Source organism: Cygnus olor, chromosome 2 (assembly GCF_009769625.2).
Source record: "Cygnus olor isolate bCygOlo1 chromosome 2, bCygOlo1.pri.v2, whole genome shotgun sequence".
In the NCBI taxonomy this organism is placed as follows: domain Eukaryota; kingdom Metazoa; phylum Chordata; class Aves; order Anseriformes; family Anatidae; genus Cygnus; species Cygnus olor.
Window position 1 is genome coordinate 595251 of NC_049170.1, and position 24261 is coordinate 619511.

The window sequence follows — 24261 nt, forward strand, 5'->3', positions numbered from 1 at the left end:
GGCAGCAGCACCGCTCCCCCCGGCACCTCAGGCTGCAGAGGGAAGGAGGAAGGGGTCAGGGAATGGGATTCACTTGGCCGAATGCAGCTCCCTTTGCAGGGGTGCTGTGCTAGGCGAGGGGGGCGTGGAGCACAGGGGCAAGCACGAGCCATCAGGGGGCACGCACAACCCATTGGGGTGCCCACGAGCTCCGTGGGTGCTGGCAGCACACAGCAGGGTGGGGGGGCAGCCAGGGGCTGGGGACCCGAGCAGCCCAGGCACGTCCCTACCGCAGAAGCCCGGTCGGCGCCAGTCGACGTAGGCTTGCCGCTGGGCGCAGTCCCGCACGTAGCCCGCAAAGGTGTCGCAGACGGCGTGGGGCGGTGAGGGCCCCGCGCCCCCCTCCCGGCAGTGCACATCCAGGCAGGCCTCGTAGAAGCCGTGGGGCTCGACCTGGTGCAGGAGGTAGCATCAGGGCGGCGGGGCCGTGCGCCCCCAGCCCCGCGGAGCCGGTGCCACTCACCGCGCCGTGGCACTGGCTGAAGGGCTCGGCGAGCAGCTCCCCGCAGACAGCCTCAGCCGCCCGCCGCGCTGCACTGCCTGATGCACAGCTGGGGCCGGGCTCTACCGCGTCCCTGCAAGAGAGCTGTGGCCGGGGGGGGGCATCAAAGGGGGGGGCAAGCCCACGAGGGACCCCCCAGCACCCTGTTGTTGGGAATGGGGTTGAGGTGACATCCCCAAAGAGCCCAGCTGGGTGCCGGGCACGGTGCCCCGCTCTGCTCGGCAACATCCACTCCCTTTCCCAGCTCTGCCCAGCCCCGGTACCTCAGAGCTGGCATCAGGGATCCTCCAGGAGTTCCCAAAGCTGGCGGCAAATGGGGCCACGTCCCCTCCGACCCGCAGGAAGTCATCTGCGGGCAAGGGATGCCGTGGATGCGCCACACGTCCTCGGCACGGCCACCCCTGTGACTGCCATTGCTGCACCGTGCAGGGTGCCAGCGAGGGGCCTTACCGGTGGGGTCGTCATTGTAGGGGCCGCAGAGCCCCCGCGTGCTCCCCCGCAGCTCAGCGCTGACCGTCACGTAGGTCGTCCCGCGCCCATCCGACTTCACGCGCACGCCCAGCCCGCTCTCCACGGCCACGAAGTCCCCAAGCCAGGTGATGCTGATCCCTGTGGGGACAGAACCAGGGTGCTCAGCAGGGCACGGGGACGGGACCCGGTGGGGCTCCGCTGCATCTGCATCCCCTGAGCTGGCACTGTCCCCCTGCAGCACCTCGTGCCACAAACCACCAGGTCCCCAGCAGCAGTGCCCCATGGGGACAGGCGCACCCAGCTGCCCCTCACCGCTGTGCAGGTGGGGCTGTCCCTCCGGCACTACCACGCCGTTCACGGAGACGTTCCGGCCCCGTGCCACCACCGTGTCCAGCCCAAATGTCATGTGCAGCGCCTGCGGGACAGAGGCCGTGAGCAGGGGGCCAAGTGGACCACGGCAGGGACCCAGCAGCCTTGGATATTGTGGCACGCAGCAGGGATGGAAACTCTGCCCCCGGGGTTACAATCCAGGGCTAACCCCATCCACCCTCTCCATCCACCTGTGCACAGCTCCCCGTCGCGTGCAGCCCCCGGCGATGCCGGTACCTGCGGGCTGCCCATGGCGATGGTGACAGCCCAGGTGCCATCTGCGGAGGCAGCCAGGCTGTAGGCGCACTCGCCCTGGAAGTGGAAGTGCCGCCCGTCGAAGCTGCGGTACCGGGAGCCGGCCCAGGCGAGGCAGCTGGCGGCGGGATGCTGGTGCCGTGCGGCCGGGCCCCTCGGAGCTGCGGGCAGGGGCACGTCTCCTGTGCCAGGGGGCGAGCACCATTCAGCACGTGCCTGGCAGAGCCCCGCGCCCATCCCCCTGCAGCTGGCTGCCCCCAGACCCACCGGCGAGGGGCTGGTGGGTGCAGGCGAAGCAGAGCGCCGAGGAGGCGTTCCTCCAGCTGTGCCCCCAGGGCTGGCGGCAGCACTCGGCCATGCTCACGGCGGAGAGGTTGCGGGCGCCCGGGGCGTCCTGGCACTGCCACCCGGCGTAGCAGTGTCCCACCGAGCCTTCCCCTGCGGCAGAGGGACACGGCTCATCCCCGTGGCATTGCAATGGTCCCCTGCCGCCTGCTAAGCCCAGCGTGCAGGGGACCACGGTGCCACTGCGCCTTTGCCAGCTCCTACCCTCGGTGCAGCGGGGGCCGCTCCAGCCGGCGCAGCAGGCGAGCACCGTGCGGTTCCTCACCGCCGGCCGCGTCTCCGGGGGCCTGCGGAGCCGGGGCAGCCCTGGCGTCAGGCTGAGGGCGAGGGGCACGGGGATGGATGTCCCCTGGTGCCCCCAGCCCTCCCCGATGCCACGCAACCCCCGGCGCTCACTTGTAGACGTAGCACATGGGGGTGCCGGAGTCGGGCTGGGCGCTGGCAAGGGGAACGCCGCGGTCTCCTCCGTAAGCCTGGCGCATGCGGTCCCGGTCGATCCGCCAGCCCTCCAGGCTGTACTGGTACACGCTGGGGCAGGGCACCACGTCCTCGCGCCGAGGGGACACCACCTCCTCCTCCGTCACCTGCACCGTCTGCTCGCACCACCGCCTGCGACGGCACCCGGCCAGCCGCCGGCGTCACCGGGAGCCTGCGCCAGCCCGGCCCCGCTCCCCATGCGAGACTCACCCGTTGGCAGCCTCGGCTACCACCCAGAGCAGCAGCGAGGCCAGGATGCCCGTGCCCATGCCTCCGGGCTGCCGGGGCCGTGCCATCCCCACTGTGGCTCACCGCTGCCTGCGAGCGCCGGCCAACCTTCGGAGAGGAGGATTTGGTGACGGCGCTGCTGGCGAACCCACAGAGCCCGGGGAGTGCCCGAACCTTCCCCACGGGGATGGTCCCTGCTCTTCTTCACCGCTGCACGGGGCGTAACGGCAGAGCTGGGGGACCCTCCCCTCCCTGGGGGCCCTTGGTGATTGGGACACGGTCCCAGACCCCGTGGGTGTGCCCAGGGGGTGCCCCCTGCTCGGTGGGACTGTGCTGGGGCTGGAGCTCAGGGGGACGGTGCCCGATGCCCCCCGCTCCCAGCAGAGCCCCTCACCTGGGGCTGCCCGGACCCGCAGCGCTCTGTCCTCTGTCCCCAGACCTCTCGCAGCCCCAAAGCCGCCCCGAGGGGCAGCTTTTTATGAGGTGGGTCCGGCCGGCCAGGGCCAGCTGTGGGGCTGGCGATTGGTCCCAGCTGCCTGCCATGGGGACCCCCCCGTGGCCCCAGGGGAGGCCGATGCCGTTTCTAGGGCAAAACGCTGCGGATTGGTGCCCCTGCAGCGGCTGTGCCCTGTCCAGCATCCTGCCCCGCGGCCCCCCTGCCCCAGACACGGATGTGCCTGATCCCCACGTCCTGGTCTTGCTCATCCCCGCCAGGAATGCACAGGGGGGCACTGCCCAGCGCGGGGGCACATCTCAGCCCCCAGACCCACGGGGAAAGGGCCCCACGAGGACAGGGACACCTCAGGGCAGCTCCCAGCCCTGGCCCCGCTCCCTGCACCCCACAGTGCTCCCCCACAGCCCTGCGTCCCCCCAAGTCCCCGTGCTCCACAGCCCCAGCCTGGGGGGACCCCAGCCCCACAGCTCCGTGCTGGCTGCTCCCTGCCCCACGCAGGCCCCCTGCCCATCTCCCATCCCCAGAGCCACGTCCCCATGTCCCCATAGCCGTGTCCCCCGCGCCTGGCTCCCTGTGCCATGTCCCCGTGCCCCTGTCCCTGTGCCCCTCTCCCTGTACCCGCACCCCCGTCTCCCCACGCCGCTGCCCCCTCCATTGCCGGGTTCAGCCCCGGGCAGCCGCTGTCTGGGGGCACAGTGGCTCAGCGCGGCTCAGCACTGCATGGCTTGGCACGGCTCGGCACAGTACAGCATGGCTCGTCTGGGATTGGCACGGCGCATGACAACGCGGCACGGCACGGCATGGCACGGCTGGCACAGGACGGCTCGGCTTGGCATGGCACGGCTCGGCATGGCACGCCTCGGCACGGCTCAGCACGGCTCGGCACGGCTCAGCACAGCACAGCACGGCCTGGCACAGCTTGGCTCAGTTTGGCACGGCACTGGGCAGCTTGGCACGGCTCGGCACAGCCCGGGACAGTTCGGTTCGGCACGGCACAGCCTGGCACCCGACGGTACGGCACGGCACGGCTCGGCTCGGGACCGCTCGGCTCGGCTCGGCTCGGCTCGGCTCGGCTCGGCTCGGCTCGGCTCGGCTCGGCTCGGCTCGGCTCGGCTCGGCTCGGCTCGGGGCGGCGCCGCGCGGCCGGCGGGCTGCTGGGAGCTGTAGTCCCGCTGCCCGCCTGTGCCGGTGCCCCGGGGCCGGGGCCGGGCGGCGGCGGCGGGGAGCGGCGGGGGGCGGCGGGGCCCCGGGCGCGCTCCCGGCTCCGTCCCGGTCCCTCCGGGCGGCGGCGGCGGCGGGGGGACCGGCGGGGCGGGGGGACCGGCGGCCACCGCGGGCGGGCGGGCGGGCGGGCGGCGGGGCCGGGGCCGGGCCCGGTGGCGGCGGCGGCGGCGGCGGCGGCGCAGGTAGGGGCGGCGGAGGGGGCCCGGCCCCGAGGCCACGGCGAGGGGCGCGGCGGGGGCCGCACCGGGATCGGCACCGGGAACGGGACCGGCGCCGGGCCCCGCTCAGCGGCGGGCCCCGGGGGGTGGTGGGGGGGGTGGGGAGGCGCGACCCCGGGGGCTGGGTGCGGGGCCGGAGGGGCTGTGGGGGGGCTTTGGGGGTCGGGGGGCTGGGGACGGTGGGGTGGGGGAACGCAGGGGGCAGTGGGGGGCACGGGGGGGACATGGGGGGACATGGGGCAATGGGGGGGACAGGGCAGGGCTGGGGGGGGCTGGGGGTCGGGGGGGGCACGGGGGCAATTGGGAGGGTGCGAGCCCCTCGAGGTGCCCGGGATGGGGTGGCTGTGCTGGTGCCGTGTCCCCGTGGGGGGCTGGGGGCGAGGCCGGGGGGCTCCGGCTGCCCCCCTCCGTTGAGCAGGGCCGCGGTTTCCCCATCGCCCCTCGCAGGGGCTGAGCCCGCCCGAGTGCCGACGCGGAGCGGCCGCGGCAGGACGGCGCCATGAGGGAGAGCTTCGACGCCCTGCTCGCCCTGGGTAAGGCAGCGGCACCGACACCCGCTCCGGAGGCTCCGGGTTTGCTCCCGTGCCCGCCGCAGAGCCACGAGCTCGGGGGCCCGGCCAGGCGGAGGAGCCGGCCCCCAGCACCGCTGCGGCTGGGTTTTGGCGCGGGGCCTGGTGGGAAGCCAGGAGCCGGGACTGGGACCCAGGGCCGCCCCGGTTCATCCTGGCGCCGTCCCCTGCAGGCGTCCCCATCACCAAACCGGAGCCAGTGCCGCACACGGAGCAAGCGGAGGAGCCGCGCACCCAGGCACCGGCGGAGGAGACGGAGGCACCGGGCTGTGCCGGCTCAGGTTGGTGCCAAGGCCCTGGGGGGGCTCTTGCCCGTCCCTGGGTCTGGTGGGGACCCCGGCTTTACCGCGCTTTGTCCTCCCAGCAAGGCTGCTGGTCCCCAAGGCGGAGGCGCTGCCTGAGGGCGATGGCGAGGAGCAGCCGGGCGGCGGGGACGTGGGGGCCGTGCAGGGGCATGGCGGCCTGGAGCTCGGCTGCTCAGGTGAGGTTCCCGTGCCGGCATCTCCAGCTCGTGGCAAACCCGCCGGTCGGCACGGTGCGGGCGCGCTGGGGACAGGCGGTGACGGGCGCTGGGTTCCCGTGGCAGTGCCGCCCGTCCGTAACACGGGGCGCGCCGATCGCGTCCCCACGGCCCCGCTCTGTGCCCCGCAGAGGACTGGCTGGTGCGGAAGGTGAAGGTGGAGGACGAGGACGAGGAGTGGCCGGCCGGCCTCAGCGCCGAGGCCCTGCTGGCGGGGCAGCTCCCGGGCAGCGCCTCCCCGCCCGCCGCGGGCGCCTGCAAGCCGGAGCCGTCCAGCCCCGGGGAGCCGGCGGAGCTGGGCTACGGCGTGCTGCCCGCCTTCGCCTGGCCGCTGCTGGGCGAGGGCCTGGCCGGCCCCGGCGCCTGCCAGCACTGCTGCTGCGCGGCGCAGCCCCGGCCGTGCGGGCAGTGCGGCGCCCCGGCCCCCCCGCGCCCCTTCGCCTGCGCGCAGTGCGGGAAGGGCTTCGGCAAGAAGGCGCACCTGACCCGGCACCTGCGGGTGCACACGGGCGAGCGGCCGTACCCCTGCACCCAGTGCGGCCGGCGCTTCCGCCAGAAGATCCACCTCCGCTCCCACCAGAAGACGCACACGGGCGAGCGGCCCTTCCCCTGCACCGAGTGCGGCCGCCGCTTCCGCAAGAAGACGCACCTGGTGCGGCACCAGCGCACCCACACCGGCGAGCGCCCCTACGCCTGCGCCTGCTGCGGCCGCAGCTTCGCCCACAAGCAGCACCTGCTGCGGCACCAGCAGCTGCACGCCGAGCCGGCCGACGAGGCCGCGCTGCCGCCTGCCGAGCAGAAGCCCTTCCCCTGCCCCGAGTGCGGGAAGAGCTTCAGCTGGAAGAAGAACCTGACGTCCCACCGCCGGCTGCACCTGGAGGGGCGGCCCTTCGCCTGCGCCGAGTGCGGCCGCGGCTTCAGCGACAAGCGGCACCTGACGGCCCACCTGCGCGGGCACATGGGGCTGAAGCCCTACGCCTGCCCCCACTGCGAGAAGACCTTCAGCCACAAGCCCAACCTGACCACCCACCAGCGCACGCACACGGGCGAGCGCCCCTTCGCCTGCCCCGACTGCGGCCGCGGCTTCGCCCACAACCAGCACCTGCTGCGGCACCTGCGGGTGCACACGGGCGAGCGCCCCTTCGCCTGCCCCCAGTGCGGGCGCTGCTTCAGCTCCCGGCCCAACCTCATCGCGCACACCAAGGCGCACGCCGGCGCGCGCCCCTTCACCTGCGAGCAGTGCGGCCGCGGCTTCAGCCGAAAGTCCCACCTGGCGCGGCACCAGGCGGTGCACACCGGCACCCGGCCCCACGGCTGCGCGCAGTGCGGCAAGCGCTTCAGCTCCAAGACCAACCTGGCGCGGCACCAGGCCGTGCACACCGGCCACCGGCCCTACATCTGCACCCAGTGCGGGAAGAGCTTCAGCCGGAAGACCCACCTTCTGCGCCACGAGCGCACCCATGCCGCGGCGCCCGCGCCCCGGCAGAGCTGGGTGGCCCCGGCCCCTGCCACCCTCTGCCCCTGAGCGCCGGGAGCTGAGCCCCTGCCCGCAGGGCTGCCGTGCTCCGTGTCCTGCGCCGGCACCGCGGTCGAAGGGAGGAACCGGCTGCTCCGACGTGGGACGTGCCACCAGCTGCTGCCCCCCTTGCAGTGCCCAGCTCCGGGGACCTGTGTGGCATCGGGGTGGGAACAGGGACGGAGCTGTCGTGCTCCTGCCAAGGGGGTCAGTGCAGGGCACCCGACGGCTCTGGGTGGGCCCAGCGATGCTCTTGGCCCCGGCACCGGGACGCTGCGTCTGGGCTCGCTGTCCTTCTCCAGGCAGGGCCCAGCGAGGCGGCTCCAGCACCGGAGCGCTGGCCTGCGGCAGGGCTGGTGGCTCTCAGGCAGCAGGGCCAGCACCTGGTGGAAAAGCTCCCTGCAGCCGCACGGGGGGCACGAGCCCTGCTCCCAGCCCTGCCCAGGCCTGGCAGGCTCCCCTGTGGCAGGAACAATTCCTAAATGCCAATAAAACGTCCTTTGCCAAGTTTCCCTGGGGATGTTGTGGGGCTGAGCGGGAGCGAAGGCTGCGCAGCGGGACGGCGTGGGGCTGCGGGGTGCCAGCGCCACGGGGCCGGTGGGATGCAGCATCCGCAGGGCAGGGCCCGGGGGCTGCGTGGGGCCACGCTCCGCACCCCAAAGCCCCTTGGCTGTACGCAGGGCTGGGGTTCCCGGCCGGCCAGCGGTGCTGCAGGCGCTCCTGGCGCCGGCCGCATGCCTGCGGGTTGTTTTCCCCGTCCTGCGGCACGCTGAGCTGAATCCGTGCTTGTTTGCTCCTGGAAGGAGGGAGAAAACACGAGCCTGGGGCCGCAACCGCGAGCAGGCAGCCGGCCCCAGGCGGGCGGGAGCCGTGCAGCAGCACACGTAAAAAGGTGCCTGTTCTTGCACCTCGGCGTGGGGCAGGGCAGGACGGGGCCGAGCCATGCGGGCTGTGCCCTGCCGGCAGCGTCCGGCTCCTGCTGGCTCTGGCGAGGGAAGGCGCAGCCCCTGGAGGCCGCGGTGCCGCCGGGCTCCCCACTGGGGATGCTGCCCCCACCCCACGTCTCAGCCCTGCCACGCGTGTCGCCCCATCCCCAGCCCATCGCGCTGTTCCTGGCGGCCGGTGGCGGTGGCAGGAGGGCAGCGGGGCAGCGGGGACCAGGCAAGCTGGCACATCCCCATCCCCTGGGTGGACCCCAGCCCCTGCAGCAGCGGGGGGGCTGGCGGTGGTGTGGGTTTATCTCCCCGCTGCAGGACCGCGGGGCTCCCGGCTCGGCTTCCTGTTATTGCGGCGGCCGGGACGGTGCTGGCAGGGCCGGCACCGCCGCGACGGAAGGGAGGGGGCCGGGGCCCTGCCGCTGCCGCCCTTCCCGTGGCCGCCAGGCACCATCCGGCCCCGGGACGGGGCTGCGGCCCCCCGGAGGGAAGGGTGGTGGGGAGTTGGTCTGGACATCGGGAAGAGGTTCTTCACCCAGAGGTGGTCGCGCACTGGAACGGGCTCCCCAGGGACGTAGTCACGGCACCAAGCCTGTCGGAGTTTAAGAAGCGTTTGGACTGTGCTCTCAGTCATAGGTCTGAATTTTTGGGCAGACCTGTGCGGTGCCAGGGGTTGGACTCGATGATCCCTATGGGTCCCGTCCAGCTCGGGATATTCCATGAGTCAGTGGCTCCGTGCTGCTGGGGCTCGGCACCGCCGCCGCTGTGCCTGGGGACCGGCGATGTCTCTGGGGACAGCGGTCACGGCGAGGCTGTGGGCACGGCTGCGGCATGGGGACGTGACCGGGGACACCGGTGAGGGCACGGCGGTGGCACGGGGACATCAGCCCCAGCACAGGCAGGGCCGTGGCCCCGTGGGTGCCCGGCAGCCGAGGGAGCAGCCCCGGCCAGTGAGTGGTGCGGGGGCTGGAGCACCCCGTCCACCCCTCTGTCCTGCCCATCTGTCTGTCCAACTGTCTGTCTGGCCTCCCCTCTGTCCCACCCATCCCTCCCATCTGTCTGTCCATCCCTCTGTCCCTTCATTCCTCTGTCCCGTCTGTCTGGCTGTCCATCCACCCATCCATCTCTCCACCCATCTGTCCATCCCTCCCTCCTTCTGTCCCTCCTGCCCCTTCCTCCATTCCTTTCTCATCTGTCCATCTATCCATCTGTCCGTCCATCCGTCCGCCCATCTGTCCAGCCATTCATCCATCCCCCTACCACCTCTCCCGCCATTCATCTTTCCCTCCCGTCTGTCCATCCGTCCATCCACCCGTCTATTCATGTGTCCAGCTAAGTGCCCACCCATCCGTCCGTCCATCCCCCTACCACCTCTCCCACCATTCATCTTTCCCTCCCGTCCGTCTGTCCGTCCGTCCGTCCATCCCACGCACCCGCCTGTCCCACCCCTGGGACCGCAGAACCGCTGGGGCTGGAGGAGACCCCCGGGGACCTCCGAGCGCAGCCCCCCCCCCCCCGTGCCACAAGCCCACTGCCGAGCTGTGCCCCGCGGTGCCAGCTGGCTGTCCGTCCGTCTGCCCACCAGCTGGCCGTCTGTCCGTCTGCCCGTCCACCCATCCCTCTGCCCTGTCCGTCCGTCCGTCCACCCACCCACCCATCCCCATCTGCCATCCCTCCGTCTGTCTGTCCGTCTGTCTGTCCGGCCCATCCCTCCGACCCCCCCCCCCCCCCCCCCCGGTGCCCTTCGGTCCCGGTGCCGGTGCCGGTGCCCCGCCCCCTCCATCGCCACGGCAACGGGAGGCGGAGCCGAGGGGGCCGCCGGGAGCCGCCGTTCGGTGAGCGCGGGGGGGGTCCCGGTGTTTGGGGGGGGGGGGGGGTCCCCGGTGGCGAGCCCCCGCCTGCCCCGAGCACCCCACGAGCCCCACGGGGGGGGGGAGGAGGGGATCCCACGGGGGTCCGAGCCCCACGGGGGGGGGGGGTCCGGGGGGGCCGTGCCGGTGCCGGTGCCGACCCTCGGCGTCCCCGCGGCGCGGATGGAGGCGCGGGCGGAGAAGGGCGAGGAGGGCGCCGGGGCGCGGATCACGGCGCAGCTGCTGAAGGCCAGCACCGGGCAGTTCGCGCTGGACTCCATCCTGCTGCTGAGGCTGCGCGGCCGCGGCATCGCCGACCTGGGCTGCCTGGGCGACTGCGCCCACCTGGAGTGGCTGGACCTCTCCGGCAACGCCATCTCGCAGCTGGGCCCGCTGGCCGGCCTCAAGCAGCTGGCCGTCCTCAACCTCTCCCGCAACCGCGTCTCCAGCCTGGAGCCGCTGGGCTCCTGCGAGAGCCTGCAGAGCCTCAACCTGGCGGGCAACCTGGTGAGCAGCCTGCAGCAGCTGCGCTGCCTGGCCGGCCTGCGGCGCCTGGAGAGCCTGCGGCTGCGCGACGCCCTGGGCCAGCTCAGCAACCCCGTCTGCGCCGCCGCCGCCGCCTACCGCGCCGCGCTGGCCGAGGCGCTGCCCGGCCTCAAGGCCATCGACGGCGAGCGGGTGTCGGGCCGCGGCAGCGAGCTCTTCCAGCTCTGCCGGGACCTCGACAGCTCGCTGGGGCACGGCCCCGGCCCCGCGCCGCCCCGCGCCGCCCAGCCCTGGGTGCAGGCGAGTTTCTGGGAGCCGCCGCCGCCCCGGCGCAGCTCCGTCATAGAGGAGGCGTACAAGCAGTTCGGCGAGGCGCTGCAGGAGTGCCGGGAGCTGAGCCGGCGCGCCGACGACACCATCGCCCAGGCGGAGCGGGCGCTGGGCGTCCGCGGCGACCCCAGCTCCTACATCTTCTGAGCGGGGAAGAGACCCGGTCCCGGAGCCCCGCACGCCACCGTCCCACCCCGTCCGCCCCCAGCCGGGGTCCCCGAGGAGCCACGAAGCCGGCCTCGCCTCCGGGCCGCTGCGGTGCCCGAGCCCCACTCCGCTCTGGAGCAGCACCCGGGCTGGCCGCCGAGCTGGCTGCTTCATCCACCTCGTTGCGCTTCGTGCCCTCGGAGCCCAGGGCAGCTCCCAGCGGGTCCTGAGCTCACGGCCTCCACGGGGACCTGGGCCGGGAAACCAGGGCTCCCCATCCCTCACATCGACGCAGCAGGAGCAGAGGAGCACTTCCACATCTGGTGGATTTCGGAGCTGTCCCCAACCCCCCCGGCCCGGCGGAGGAGCTGTGCTGAGAGGTGGGGAGGGGGGCTGCAGGGCGGGGGGCTGGGGGCAGGGACGGAGGGGTGTCACGGAGCGATGGAGGCTGTGCAGTAAAGGCGTGCTGTCCTCGAGGTCTCTGCTGCGTCCCGGTGCATCCCCCATCCCTCCCGAGCCCGCCAGGGTACCACAGAGCAGAGCGTGCCCCGGGCTGGGGGCGGCGTGCGGGGGGCGACAGCCTCAGCAGAGCCCCCCCGGACTCCCACGGGAGGGGAGCTGGCACAAGAGGGATGTGGAGCCGAGTCCATCCCAACGCCCTGAGCACAGCAACCCCGGGTGGGAATGAGAGAGGAGACAACCAGAGGCAGAGCTGGGGTTTACTGGTGCATGCGGACACTGCCTAGGCGTGGGGGGGCCACCTGCAGGACGACCCTCCCTTCATTGCACAGCGCTGGGGGGCAGCAAGCTCGGGGGGCCGGGCTGGCCCCATGTCAGCATCCTTCCGGGCTGGTGGACGCGGCGTCAGCTGGCCTGGAGAGAGGGGACAGGGGGGTGCTGAGAGGAGCTGGCTGCAGGAGGAGCCCCCCGCCCGCACCTCCCCACGCCACGCAGGGCGGCGAGCCGGTCCCAGGCACTGCCAGCACCCGCGGCCGCTCGCCCCGGGGGACGTGGATGCGCGGGGACCGTCCCTGGCACCCACCGTGGCCGGGTGCAGCCGCCTAGGCCGGCATCCCCCTGGAGAAGGCGAACATGCCGGGGAGGTAGAGGACGTCCGTCGACTTGCCGGCCTCCTCCACGGCCCTGCACTCGGCCTCGTCGCGCTGCTTTATCTCCTGCGGGGCAGAGAGCGGGGGGCTGGCACCGCAGAGGGGGGCGTGCGGGACGTGCCAGCCCCCGGAGCACCTCCGGGACACGTGAGTGAACGGATGCAGGCAGCAGCCAGGGACAGAGCCCCCTGCCAGCCCCGGGACACCCCCCGGGGACAGCTCACCTTCACGGCCAGGTGGTGGCTGGGGCCGCAGTTGTGGTACTTGTCCAGCACCTTGGGGACATCGCTGTTGTCAAACTTGTAGCAAGCCAGGCAGGCCGGCTTCCTCTGGGGACACAACGTGGCCGTCAGCGCTGGTGCCGGCACCCAGCCCGCCCCCAGCCCCATTCCCAGCAGAACCCCGCTCCCTGCCGGCCCGCAGCTGTCCCCCACGCTTTGCACGGCCACGTCCCGCTGCCAGGAGCGGGGCCACCATCCCTGCCATCCCTCCTGCAGCCCCGGCAGAGGGGACAGGCACACGGGGACCAGGGCAGGAGGGAGGGAGAAGGGGGACGCCGCTCTGCCCCCGCGCGACGCGGTGCGGGTTCCAGGAGCCGGCCCGGAGGGGTGCAGCCCCCGTCTCACCCTGTTCTCCACGGTCTTGCAGTTCTGCGTCCTCTGCGCCCTCTTCCTGCAGTTGGTCTGCGCGAGGTTGACGCGCAGCTGGACGAACGTCCCCGACGAGTCTTGCTGGTGCGAGAGGGAAACGTCCCGTGAGAGGCGGGGAGGGAGGGACGGGGGGGGCTGGGGGGCACGCGCAGCTCGCTGGGGCAGGTGGTGGGATGTTTCGGGGTGAGGGGAGGCAGGATCCGCCCGGGTGCTCGCTGTGCCCCCCGTGCCTCAGGACAGCGAGGAAGGCAGAGCAGGCGGTACCCGGACCGTTTGTGCCGCCCGGTCCCGCCGCCCCGCTTCCCCCTCCGACTGCCGCCACCGTCCACGGCGGGCACAGCCCCGGGGGGGCTCCGCACACCCCGGGGTCAGAGGGACAACGACCCCGAGCACAAACCCAGCCCCAAATCAACCCGAGGCCCTGCGAGGAGGCTCCCACGAGGGGCGAGCGGCTCAAAGGGGAGCGCCCCTACGGCCCCCAGCGCCCCGTGAGCACGGGCAGCTCCCGGGGAGAGCTCCGGGGGAATGGGACGGAGCTGAACCGGGACACCATGCCCGGGGGGACGGGGACGGGACGGAGCCGAGCCGGGACACCGCGTCCTGCCCGGGGGGACGGGGACGGGACGGAGCTGAGCCGGGACACCGCGTCCCGCCCGGGGGGACGGAGACGGGACGGAGCCGAGCCGGGACACCGCGTCCTGCCTGGGGGGACGGGGACGGGACGGAGCTGAGCCGGGACACCGCGTCCTGCCCGGGGGGACGGGGACGGGACGGAGCCGAGCCGGGACACCGCGTCCTGCCCGGGGGGACGGGGACGGGACGGAGCCGAGCCGGGACACCGCGTCCCGCCCGGTGACAGCCAGGCCCCAGAGGCCACCGGGTCCGCTCCGGGCGCTGTGGTTAATGAGTAGCTGAGCGCCGCCAGCGCACCCTGCCCCGTGCCAACGGGCACAGCCAGCACTGCCCGGGGACCGCGGCACCGTGCACCCCTGGCCGTGTCCGTGCCCGGTGCCACCCTGCTCGCCGCAAAGCCCCCACGGGGCACGGGCACGGGCAGGGGCACCGGTCCCGGTGCTGGACGAGGCACTCACCCGCTCGACGGCCCCCTCGAGGGAGTGCTCCCTGAAGAGGAAGGCCACGCTGCCCCGGCCGTGGAAGTACTCGAGCACGTCCCGCACCACCCGCCGCTGCAGCGGGGTCTGGCTGGCGGCCGCCAGGGCCACGAAGCCCAAGGCGAGGGCCAGCACCCGCCGCATCGCCGTCGCCGCCGCGCCTCGCCCCGCTGCCTCCCGGCACGGCCCCGCTCCGCCCCCGGGGAGGAGGCGCCCGGCCCGGGGGGGGGCTCGGACCGAGATGGGGGCAGCGGGCCCGGGACGTCCCCGGGGGATGCGGGGAGGGGCCGGGGGGGGGAGGGCGCGGGGTGGGGCCTGCCCCGAGAGGGGGCACCGGGGGGGTAACGAGGGGATACCGGGGGGGTAACGGGGGGTACCCAGGGGGTACCGGGGGGTACCCAAGGGGTACTGGGGGGCAACGGGGGATACCGGGGGGGTACCGGGAGGTGCCCAGGGGGTACCGGGGGGGTACTGGGCGTCGCCCCCCCCGCCTGGCCCGCACGGGCCCTGACCCCGCCTGACCGGGAGCCGCCGCCCCCCGCCCCGGGGAGCCCCGAGGAGCCCCGGGGCCGCCCCGCTGCCGCCGCTCCCGGGCTCCCCGGTGTCGCCGCCCCCGCACGGCCCCCGTGCAGGCTGCAGGCACCGGGGTAGGGGCCGCGGCTGGGGCAGGGGCAGGGGCACGGCGCCCTCGGTACCGCCCGGCCCGGCCCCGCCTCGGGGGGATAACGGGGGAGGACTGAGGGGGACGGGAGGTGGCGCTCTAGCACACATCGGGCAACTCCATGGTGGCGCCGCTCTAGCCGCGCGCTGAGCGCTCTATGGTGCCGCGCGCTGCTTCCGGCACGCCCCTAGGGGGTGCCGCCGCGGGTCACGCGGTGACCCGGAAGCGCCGTGGCGAGGCGGCGGGCGGGAACTACAACTCCCAGCAGCCCCCGCGACGGCAGCGGCCGCCTCCCTGCTCCTCCCCCCCGTCCCCCTTCACATCCATCCCCCGCCGCCGGGCGCGCGCCTTTGCCGGCGTCGCCGCCGCGCTGACGTCACCGTCGCGGCTACGTCACCGCGCCGCGGGACGCCGGCGGCCGTGAGTCCCCCGGGGAGGCGGCCCCGGGGCTGGGGGAGGGGGGCGGAGGGACCGGGGACCGGGGTGGGGGGGGATGGGCGGGCAGGGAGGCGGCCCCGGGCCCCCCAGCCCCCCCCCCAACGCGGAGCCGCCGCCCCCGGCGGCCCCGGGCCGCGGCCTGCCACCGGCGGGAGCCCCCGGGGCCTGCGGCTGCCGGGAGCGGAGCCCACGGGGCCCCCCCCGCCTGGTCCCGGCCCTCAGCCGCCCCCGGGGCCCGGCCCCGGCCTCGCGCCGTGTCTGGGGGGGGGGGGTCCGGGGCTGCCGGCACCGCCTGGGGTGGGGGGGGGCGGGGGGGGCTCGGTGTGGTGATACCGGGGGTAACGGCGGGGGCTCGGTGTCACGGTAGCGATACCGGGGGCTAACGGAGAGTCTCCCGGTGTCGCGATACCGGGGGCTAACGGTGGGGCCTCAGTGTCACGGTACCGGTGGCTAACAGTGGGTGCTCAGTATCGCGATACCGGTGAGACCCTCGCTGCCGCAATACCGGTGGCTAACGGTGAATCCCTCGGTGTTGTGATGGCGGTGGCTAACGGTGAGTCAGCCAGTATCACGATACCGGTGCCTAACGGTGGGTCCCTCAGGATCACGATACCGGTGCCTAACGGTGGGTCCCTCAGTATCACGATACCGGTGCCTAACGGTGGGTCCCTCAGTATCACGATACCGGTGCCTAACGGTGAACCCCTCGGTGTTGCGATACTGGTGGCTAACGGTGGGTCTTGGGTATCACGATACTGGTGGCTGATGGCGGGTGCTCAGTATCGCGGTACCACTGAGTAACGGTGGGTCCTTCAGTATCACGATACCAGTGCCTAGCAGTGGGTCCCTCAGGATCGTGATACCAGCGGCTAACGGTGGGTGCTCGGTGTCGCGATAACAGTGGGTGCTCAGCGTCACGATACGGGTGGCTAACGGTGAATCCCTCGCTGTCGCGATACTGGTAGCTAACAGTGAGTCGCCCAGGGTTGCAACACCGGTGGCTAGCGGTGGGTCCCTCAGTATCGCGATACCGGTGCCTAACGGTGAGTCACCCAGCGTCGTGATACCGGTGGCTGACAGTGGGTCCCTCAGCATCACGATACCGATGCCTAACGGTGAACCCCTCGGTGTTGCGATACCGGCGGCTGACGGTGAGTCACCCGGTATCACGATACCGGCGGCTGACGGTGGGTGCTCAGTATCGCAACACCAGCGACTAACGGCAGGTCGCCCAGCGTCCCGACGGCGGGCACACCGTTCCCAGGCCTGCAGCCGTGGTGCCGCGGCCGCTGGTCACGGCGAGCTGCCAGGAGCGGCTCCGGCCAGACCCCTGCCCGCGCCTCCCGAGCTGCCGCCACTGCTCCGGGCAGCAGAGCCCCGAAAACCATTCTGACGGCGGCCGGGGGCTCATCAAAGCGTCCCCGTCCCTCGCGGGGAACAGGGAAAGGTCCCCGAGGAGCCGGGCGCTGCCGTGACGCCGCATGCGGCGGGGCTGGCTGTGGGGGCACCCCCGCCTCGCGCCCCTCCCGCAGCCGCGCCCGCCAGCTCTCAGCGTGCCGTTTCCGTACCAGATCCCCCGGGGGTGCTGATTTCTCGCCCCGCGTTGCCCGCAGGGGGCAAGTTGCCCGTCGGGGGCCCCCTGCAGCAGCGGGGCCACGAGGCCCGGGAAGCGCAGGGCAGCGTTTGGGCTCCGCAGGACCTGTCCCGCCCCGGCCCCGGTGACCGGGGGACACCGCCGGTGCCTCCCCAGGTGCTGCGGAGCTCACTGGAGACGTGAATGTCCCAGCCCGGTGCTGGCCGGGTCACCCGGGGCGAGTCCGAGCCCTGGCGTCCCTAAAGGTGGAGCGGGAGGGAAGGAGCGAGGGATATGTACGGAGAGGGGGCCTTGCTGGGGCGCTGCGGCCATCGCGTCCCCCCCCGAGGGTCCGTGCCCCGCTCGGGCTGCGGCAGGGGCGGCCCTCACCTCCGCCGCAAGGGCAGGAGCGGCTCCCCCGAGAGCTGCGGCCCCAAGCGGGGGCTGCTCTCGCCTGCCAGCCGTCCCCCACCGCCCCGGTACGCGCTCAGGGCCGCAGGCACACCGGGGCCGGCTCGGGGACCCCCTGTGGTGCCGGGACCCCGCAGACCCCGGTTGGGTTTTGCCCGGAGCCGCGGGGTTGCAGCTGCGCCTCCCCCCACCCCCCCCCCACTCCCCGCACGGCCCCGGCGCAGGACTACAACTCCCGGCAGCGCTCCGCGCGCGGGCCGCGGGGAGGCTTTCCCGTAAACAGAGGCTCTGAACTCGGGCCAGACCCCGGGGCTGCCTCCTTCCTTCCCCCGCGGATAACTCGGAGGAGGAGGAGGGTCCGGGCGCCCGCCGCGCCGCTCCCGCCGCCGCCCGCGCTCTCCCGTTGCCGCCGCCGCGCTCACTCCTCCGCTCTCCTCCGCTCCCGCAGGGCCCCGCAGCAGCCATTTGGAGGAAGTTGGGGAAGATCCGAGCCCGCCGTGGAAGGTGGAGGGAGAGGACGCGGCCGCCGCCCCGCGCCCGACGGCCCCGAGGGGCACGATGTCCGCCGGGGGGGCTCCCCAGGTACGGCGGGGGTGGTGGTGGGGTGTGGGGGGGGGGGGCGGCGGCTCTCGCTCCGTCCCCCGAGGGATCGGCCGTGCCCCGAGGGCCGAGCGCGGCGCGGGGGGAGCCCGGGGTTGCTTTTTGTGCCGCCGCCTTGTCGTGGCGGCCTCCTGGGGGCCGGGAGCTCCCCCGGTGCTTTCCTCCGCCTCTGGTCGCTGAGAACTGCTCTCGCCCCCGGAGGCCCCCCCGGCTCCGCGCGAGACTTTCCCTTCGGAATTGGCACTTCTGGAAGTTGTGACAGCCCCCGGAGCGCCGCCCGGGCTCGCTGCCTGGTGCCGTCTGTTCTCCCCGTGTTCCTGCCAAGCCGCCGGGGAGCTCCGGGGGAGGACGAGGGGAGCCCCGGGGAGGGCAGGGGGGCGGAAGGGGCGCCAGGCTTCCCGGGAGGAGCTGCTCGGGGCTCTCGCAGCGACCTCCCCCTTTGGTCCCGGCCCTGGCTGGATGGCCCTGAGGCACGGGGGAGCAGCAGCTTCGTGGCGCCGAAAGGGATCGGGGGGCAAGCGGGAGAGGGCACGGGACCGCTGCGACGCCTCCCAGCGCCCGGGCCCCGCGGGAGGCAGCGCTGCCGCACGCCTCCCGCCGGGAGAAGACGAAAAGAAAAGGCAAAACCAAAGCAAAGCGGCCGTGGCCGGCTGCTGAAACGCTTCCCCTCTCTCCCGGAGCAGCCCGCCCACGTCCTGAACCTGCTCCCTTACCCCAGGCTGAACGAGGTGCCCAGGGCTGGCCATGAGCTGGGTTCTGCGGGCGCAGAGATCCCCTCCGACCCCTGCACAGGTGAGGGCCCGGGGCGGCCGGCGGGGGGCTCCCGCGTCCCCTGGGGTGCGGGCGGTGCCGGGGGCCGGGGGGCAGGGAGCAGGATCCGTTCCTAAACCCGTGCAGATGTGGCACGGGGGTGGGGAGGAAACCCCCCGCCCGCGCCGCAGGCAGGTCAGCCCGCCCGCCTTGCTGCGGCCGCTGCGCTGGCGCAGGTGGAGACTTTCCTTCTGCCTGGGCGGTCGGGGCCGCGCTGGTTGCGTTCTTGCGGTGGCCTTTGAAATCCTATCGTGGAAGCGTCAGGCGGGATCTGAGGATACCGGGGTGAGTTTGCGAGGCTCTGAAGGAACGTTGTTTTCCAGGGAACGGTGTTCTCGCTCACCTTTCGCTGGAGCGCGCGTTGCCAGGAGGAGGGAGGCTGGAGCTTGTGTTTCTTTTTATCTTTAATTACACTTCAGGCAGCGGCAGCTTAAAATAGATGAAAGCAATGCCCTGAGGCTCGGTTAATTTTAGCTTATTTGTGAATTAACGCAGGCATCTCCAGCATAATGATGTGTATGCCGAATGCATGTTTTGCAGTGTGACAGTTCATGGTGACCAGCTCTTATCCCTTCAACCAGGCTACAGATTTTTCAAGCCCGGTGGCTTGTTCGGTATTAAACAGTCGGAGGAGCCGTTCCCCGAAGGCCAGCAAATGCAGGAGGACAGCAAGATCCTCGTGAGCCCGTGTGCAGGTAGGTGCGTCCCGTGTCCCCGCGGAGGCTTCGCAGCGGTTGGCCTTGGCAGGGGGCCTTGGTCCTGCGGGGCTGTCGGCAGCCGTTCTCGGCCGGTTACTGGGAAGTTTTTGCCGTAGCCGCTGGCGGCTCCCAGCAAGCCACGGGTGGAGCGGGTTCTGGAAGGGTTCTGTCCCCCCTCCCCGGGTAATTAGGGCGCTATAAACTGCGGCCAAGGTCTCTGAAATTGATGTCTTGAATCTTTTTGGAATCTAGTTGAGCCCGGGCGAACGAGCAAAGTGGAGCAGCCCGACGAGAAGCCCGGGGTCGCCGCGGGCTCGCTGGAGCTGTACCCGGCGGGCGCCGGCGGTTCCGGCCGCTGGTTCCATGGCGGGCAGCGCGCGCCCGAGCGGGCGGGCGTGGAGCGGGACGGCGCCGCCAGCCTCAGCCCGCTCCCGTCCCGGGTGGCCTGCTGGGCCCCCCAGCTCGGCAGCGGCCCCTTCCGCTGCGCCCAGTGCGGGAAGGGCTTCCGCCAGAAGCAGAGCCTCATCACGCACGAGAGGATCCACACCGGGGAGAAGCCCTACAGGTGCGGGGACTGCGGCAAGAGCTTCAGCCAGCGGCCCAACCTGCTGACCCACCGCCGCGTGCACACGGGGGAGCGCCCCTTCCCCTGCACGCAGTGCGGCAAGAGCTTCAGCCAGAAGGCCAACCTCCTGGCCCACCAGCGCATCCACGCCGCCAACGAGAAGGCGCTGGCCGGGGGCGAGCAGGAGGACGGCGCCTCCGGCAAGCCGAAGCTGCGAGCCCCGCAGCGGAGCTACCAGGACGACACCCCCTTCGTCTGCCCCGAGTGCGGGAAGAGCTTCCGCCAGAAGCCCAACCTCATCACCCACCGGCGCATCCACACCGGCGAGCGCCCCTTCACCTGCTTCCTCTGCGGCCGGAGCTTCAACCAGAAGACCAACCTGGTGACGCACTACCGCGTGCACACCGGGGAGCGCCCCTTCGCCTGCACCCAGTGCGGCAAGCGCTTCACCCAGAAAACCAACCTGGTGACGCACCAGAGCACCCACACCGACGTCCGCCCCTACCCCTGCGGGCAGTGCCAGAAGTGCTTCAAGGACAAGGTGTCCCTCAAAGCCCACCAGAAGACGCACGCCCCGCGCCAGCGGAGGTGCCCGGGCCGGGGTCCGGCTCCCGCCCTGCCCTTCGGGGCCGCCCCCACGCTGCTGCAGCCCGGGGGCCCTGAGCAGGAGGCCGCCTTCAGCCCGATGCCGCCGCTGCCCGTTCAGAAGATCCCCGAGAACCAAGAGCTGTACTCGTGCACGGAGAAGGGCTTCCCCCCGAAGGAGCAGCTCCTGCCCCACCAGCAGGCCCCGCTGGGGGAGCAGGCCTTCCCCTGCGTGCAGTGCGGGGAGGGGTTTTGCCCGAAGGTGGCCCTGCTCCGGCCGCAGCACGGCCCTGGGGCGGAGGCTCCGGCCGGCTGCGCCGCGGGCTTCAGCCCCGGCCCGCACCTCCTGGGGCACCTGGGGGTGCAGCCCGTCCTCGGGGAGGGCGCAGCCCCCGCGCCGCCCACCCCCGGGGCCGAGAAGCCCTTCATCTGCAACCAGTGCGGCAACAGCTTCGGCCTGTGGCTCTCCCTGGTGGCCCACCAGAAGACTCACGTCGGGCAGAAGGCCTTCCAGTGCCCCGAGCACGATAAGAGCTCCGGAGACGAGCTGTCCGCCAAGTCTCCCCAGGAGAAGGATTTGGATGGGAGAGCCTGGCTGTGCCCCGAGTGCGGGAGGAGCTTTGTCCAGTACGAGCGGCTGGTGAAGCACCGCCAGAACCACAGGGGCCGCGGGCCCTACCGCTGCGACGTCTGCGGGAAGCGCTTCAGCCTGAAGACCAACCTGGTGACGCACCAGCGCATCCACACCGGCGAGCGCCCCTTCACCTGCGGCGTCTGCGGCCGCCGCTTCAACCAGAAGGGAAACCTGGTGACGCACTACCGCACGCACACCGGCGAGCGCCCCTTCGCCTGCACCCAGTGCGGCAAGCGCTTCGCCCAGAAGCCCAACCTCATCGCCCACCAGAAGACCCACTCCGGCAGGCAGCCCTTCACCTGCCTCGAGTGCCCCAAGCGCTTCAAGAGCAAGCTCTCCCTCAGGGTCCACCAGCGCGTGCACGTCGTGGAGCAGCCCCAGAGCGAGCCGGGCCCGGGCCAGACGCCGCCCAGCCTGCAGGCGCACCCCGGCAGCCCCTACCCCTGCTCGCTCTGCGGGGAGTCCTTCGAGGAGCACGGCGAGCTGCAGCTGCACCGGCAGGGCCACGCCGGCGAGCGGCCGCACGCCTGCGCCGAGTGCGGGAAGCGCTTCCGTCAGAAGGTGAACCTGGCCGTTCACCAGCGGACCCACACCGGGGAGCGCCCCTTCCACTGCGCCGAGTGCGGCAAGGGCTTCAGCCAGAAGGCGCACCTCCTGCGGCACCGCAGGACGCACACCGGCGGCGTGCCGCCCTCCTGCTGCGAGGGCGCCTGCCCCGCGCACCGGGACGAGCCCGACGCCGGCGCTCCCCTGGGGAAGGGCTCCGCGCCGCCCGGCGTGCTGCTGCCGCCCTGCTCCCGGGGGGCCGCGCAGGGATCGCTGCCTCGGGAAGAGCTTCGGCCGGGAGCGCAGCCCCCGAACAGAGCGGAGAGTCCGTCCGGGGCGGCAGACATCCTTCTGCAGCTGATGCAGGAAGACCAGCACCTGGTGTCCGGCTCGCACCACCCGCAGGAAGCGCCCGCGGGGCAGTGTCCCTGTAAGTGCGCCGAGGGCGGGGAAGGCCTGGCCGGGAAGCCGACTCTGCAGCCCCAGTGCTGCTGCGCCGACTGCGTGAGCCAGAGGCAGCTGCTGCTGAAGCCCCAGCACGACTGCCGCGCCGAGATCTGGTGCAAGTACGGCGGCTGCGGCAGAAGCTTCGAGGACAAGAGAGTGCTGAGAGTGCCTGAGAGAGCGCACGGCGAAGAGAAAACCTCGCCGTGCCCGAGCTGCTTGTAACGCACCCGCGCGGGCTGCCATGAACCCGTCCGAGCGAGGGACTGGGCCTCATTGCTCTTGCACTACGGACACCAAACCTGGACAGGGGGTAGCTCACGCCGGGAGCCGACTGCTGACCAAACGGGGACGGTGCGGAGGCTCTAAGGGCCTGACGCAGGGGAAGCTGCGAGTCAGAACCGGGGGGGGGCTCCCGGGACGTGGTGGGGGCTCGGGAGGATTGTGGTGGCTCACGGGAACAGGACGCTCTTGCGAGCGGAGCACCCCGGAGGTGGTGTTGGATGCACCGAACTGGTCACGAAGCAGTACTGGACTCGGACGCTGCGTGTGCGTTTTCTGTCTTGTGAACATACCAAATTTGTAAAGCGGGTGGAGCTGAGGAGCAGGAGGCGCTACCGGGACTGCGGGTCTGCGGCGCTGGCTTCTGCTGGCGGCTGCCTGCGAAGAGTTGGACGGCGAGGAGCGGGGAGGAGCTGAGGATCCTGCGCGTCGGCTCAAAAGTCGCCTCCGCCGAGCAGGAGGCCAGGCAGAGGCGCATCTGCTGGGCCCTGGCTCCAGGCTCCCCTGGGGGCTGCAGGCCTGCGATGCGCAGACCCCGGCGTGGGGCAGAGAGAGGCCTCGGTGGGTGAGCTTCTGCCAGAGCCCTCCGTCCGTCTCTTCGGACTGGGTGTCCTTCTGCAGGTTGTTTTTGGGACGGGGAGCCGAGACCCGCTGTCGGCTGTCCGCCGGTGTGGGCAGAGGAGGAGCAGCTTCGCGGGGAGGCGAGCAAGCTGCCGAAATGCGGTACCGGGTCTCTTCCTGCCTCGCGGGGACCCCGCGCTGAGGTCCCTGGGCGGCGGGGCTCGGTCCGGAGCCTGCGGCTTCGCGGCTGGAGCGGAGGAGGTGGCGGTGGGGAAAGCGTCAGCGCAGCCAGGCGCTGGTGGCCACCGCGGGCCGTGCCTCACCGCCGCATCCGCAACGGACCGCAGATAAAGATAAGCATCTCCTCTGAGCCTGGAGGGGTGTTACAGGGTGAATATGGGGGGGTGGGTCGGGGAATGTAGCTTCTGCTTCTGTACTTGCTCTGTGGATAACCTTTCTGACTAGCACCTCTTTCTGGTACTCACCTAATTCTGCATAGATAACCCGGGAGCGCCGGGGAGTGGTGGCTGCAGCCTGCCCGGCGCTGCCCCGCGGCTGCGCTCGCGCTCCCGGCCTGGAAGCGGGGGAGCTGCTTGGCCGGGCAGGGCCGCGGGGGCAGAGCTTTAGGGATGGGAACCGCTGGCCTGAAAGCTGCTCCCGCTTGGAAGCGCGCTTCGCATGAAAGGGGAAACGAATCGCGCCTGCTGCGCCCGAGGGAAGCCGCCTGTCCGCTGCTCCCCCTCGCGCCACGAGCCGCGTAGTCCTCAGCCCCAGCTATGGCAGTAGAACCCTATCTTGCTTTGCTCGGCTGCAGAGCCTCCTTGCTACAATGGTTTGGCAAAGACCTTCACTGAAAACATCGGATGCTGTTACCAGTGCCTGGCGCGGCGCCGCGCTCTCCTGGGGCGCTCCTCCCCTGCCTTTTGGGGGGTGCATCCCGGGCCTGCAGCGTCAGGAAACACCTCTCGCCACGCAGTGCCCGAGCGCTGGCACAGCCGGCGCAGGGCGGCGGTGGGGTCTCCATCCCCAGAGGTGTTCAAACCGCCTGGACGCGGCCCCGGGCAGCCCCCCTGGAGCAGGCGGTGCCTGATCCGCGTGGCCCTCGGCCTCTCTGCCCCGTAGGGTTTGGGCAGATCCTGCCCCACGGAGCCGGGCCAGCCGGGGCTGTGCCAGCTCGCCATCACGCCGAGGGGACACCGGTACGGTCCCTGCCGGAGCTGCAGCCTCGTTAAGGCGCTCGTAGCTAACAACGCATCCGGGCGGTGGTGGCGGGGCCATGCGAGGGGTGGCAGCTGCTGGGCACGGGGTCCCTGGCACCCGAGCTGTCCCCGGGCAGGGGGCGGGCGTCCAGCCCGCAGTGCTCGGCTCTGCTCTCTCCATTCCGGCAGACACGCCGCCCTCTCCCTTCCGCCTAGCATCACGCTCCAGCAACATTTCAGGTCCTTGCAATTCTATTTTTTTGAGGTTATTTAAAATAAAAGCTTTCTCACGGCAGCTTCCGGCCTCCTCCTTCCCGGGAAGCGTCGGTGCGGTACCGCGGTCTGCGCTGCAGCGGGGCTGGGGGCAGGCAGTTGGATTTCTGACCCGGCCTCGAGCTCTTCCTGATCCTCGAGGCGAGAGCTGCTCCCCGGCCACGTGCCTCCTTCC

General features: G+C 72.2%; 4 protein-coding genes across 5 annotated transcripts in view; 2 read left to right on the forward strand and 2 right to left on the reverse strand.

Moving 5' to 3' along the window:
* LOC121066529 (SCO-spondin-like) overlaps positions 1–2727 on the reverse strand; it is a 34525-nt gene extending 31798 nt beyond the window's left edge. Inside the window, 10 exon segments of the mRNA XM_040550149.1 lie at positions 270–432; positions 503–625; positions 805–890; positions 992–1150; positions 1325–1427; positions 1619–1818; positions 1904–2074; positions 2186–2268; positions 2378–2590; positions 2669–2727. Of these exon segments, the coding sequence (XP_040406083.1) occupies positions 270–432; positions 503–625; positions 805–890; positions 992–1150; positions 1325–1427; positions 1619–1818; positions 1904–2074; positions 2186–2268; positions 2378–2590; positions 2669–2727 (1360 nt within the window).
* A 2152-nt stretch (positions 2728–4879) lies between these two features.
* Positions 4880–24108, forward strand: LOC121066023 (zinc finger protein 850-like). The gene is made up of 6 exons (XM_040549347.1): positions 4880–5115; positions 5325–5432; positions 5516–5632; positions 5803–7133; positions 19459–19713; positions 19801–24108. The coding sequence occupies exons 1-6, from the start codon at positions 5082–5084 to the stop codon at positions 21994–21996; spliced, it is 4041 nt and encodes a 1346-aa protein (XP_040405281.1). The 5' UTR covers positions 4880–5081; the 3' UTR covers positions 21997–24108.
* Positions 9857–11411, forward strand: LRRC61 (leucine rich repeat containing 61). The gene is made up of 2 exons (XM_040549337.1): positions 9857–9958; positions 10145–11411. Exon 2 carries the CDS (start codon positions 10156–10158, stop codon positions 10933–10935), a length of 780 nt encoding a protein of 259 aa, XP_040405271.1. The 5' UTR covers positions 9857–9958; positions 10145–10155; the 3' UTR covers positions 10936–11411.
* On the reverse strand, positions 11641–14008 carry RARRES2 (retinoic acid receptor responder 2). 2 transcript variants are annotated; one of them, XM_040549342.1, is made up of 5 exons: positions 13786–14004; positions 12671–12775; positions 12269–12373; positions 11978–12110; positions 11641–11808 (listed from the first exon to the last, which is right to left on the reverse strand). In XM_040549342.1, the coding sequence occupies exons 1-4, from the start codon at positions 13948–13950 to the stop codon at positions 11997–11999; spliced, it is 489 nt and encodes a 162-aa protein (XP_040405276.1). In that variant the 5' UTR covers positions 13951–14004; the 3' UTR covers positions 11641–11808; positions 11978–11996. The 2 variants fall into 2 exon arrangements, 1 of the variants encoding a protein (XP_040405276.1); XR_005817461.1 differs by having other exon boundaries at positions 11978–12373; positions 13786–14008.
* Positions 24109–24261: the final 153 nt, after the last annotated feature.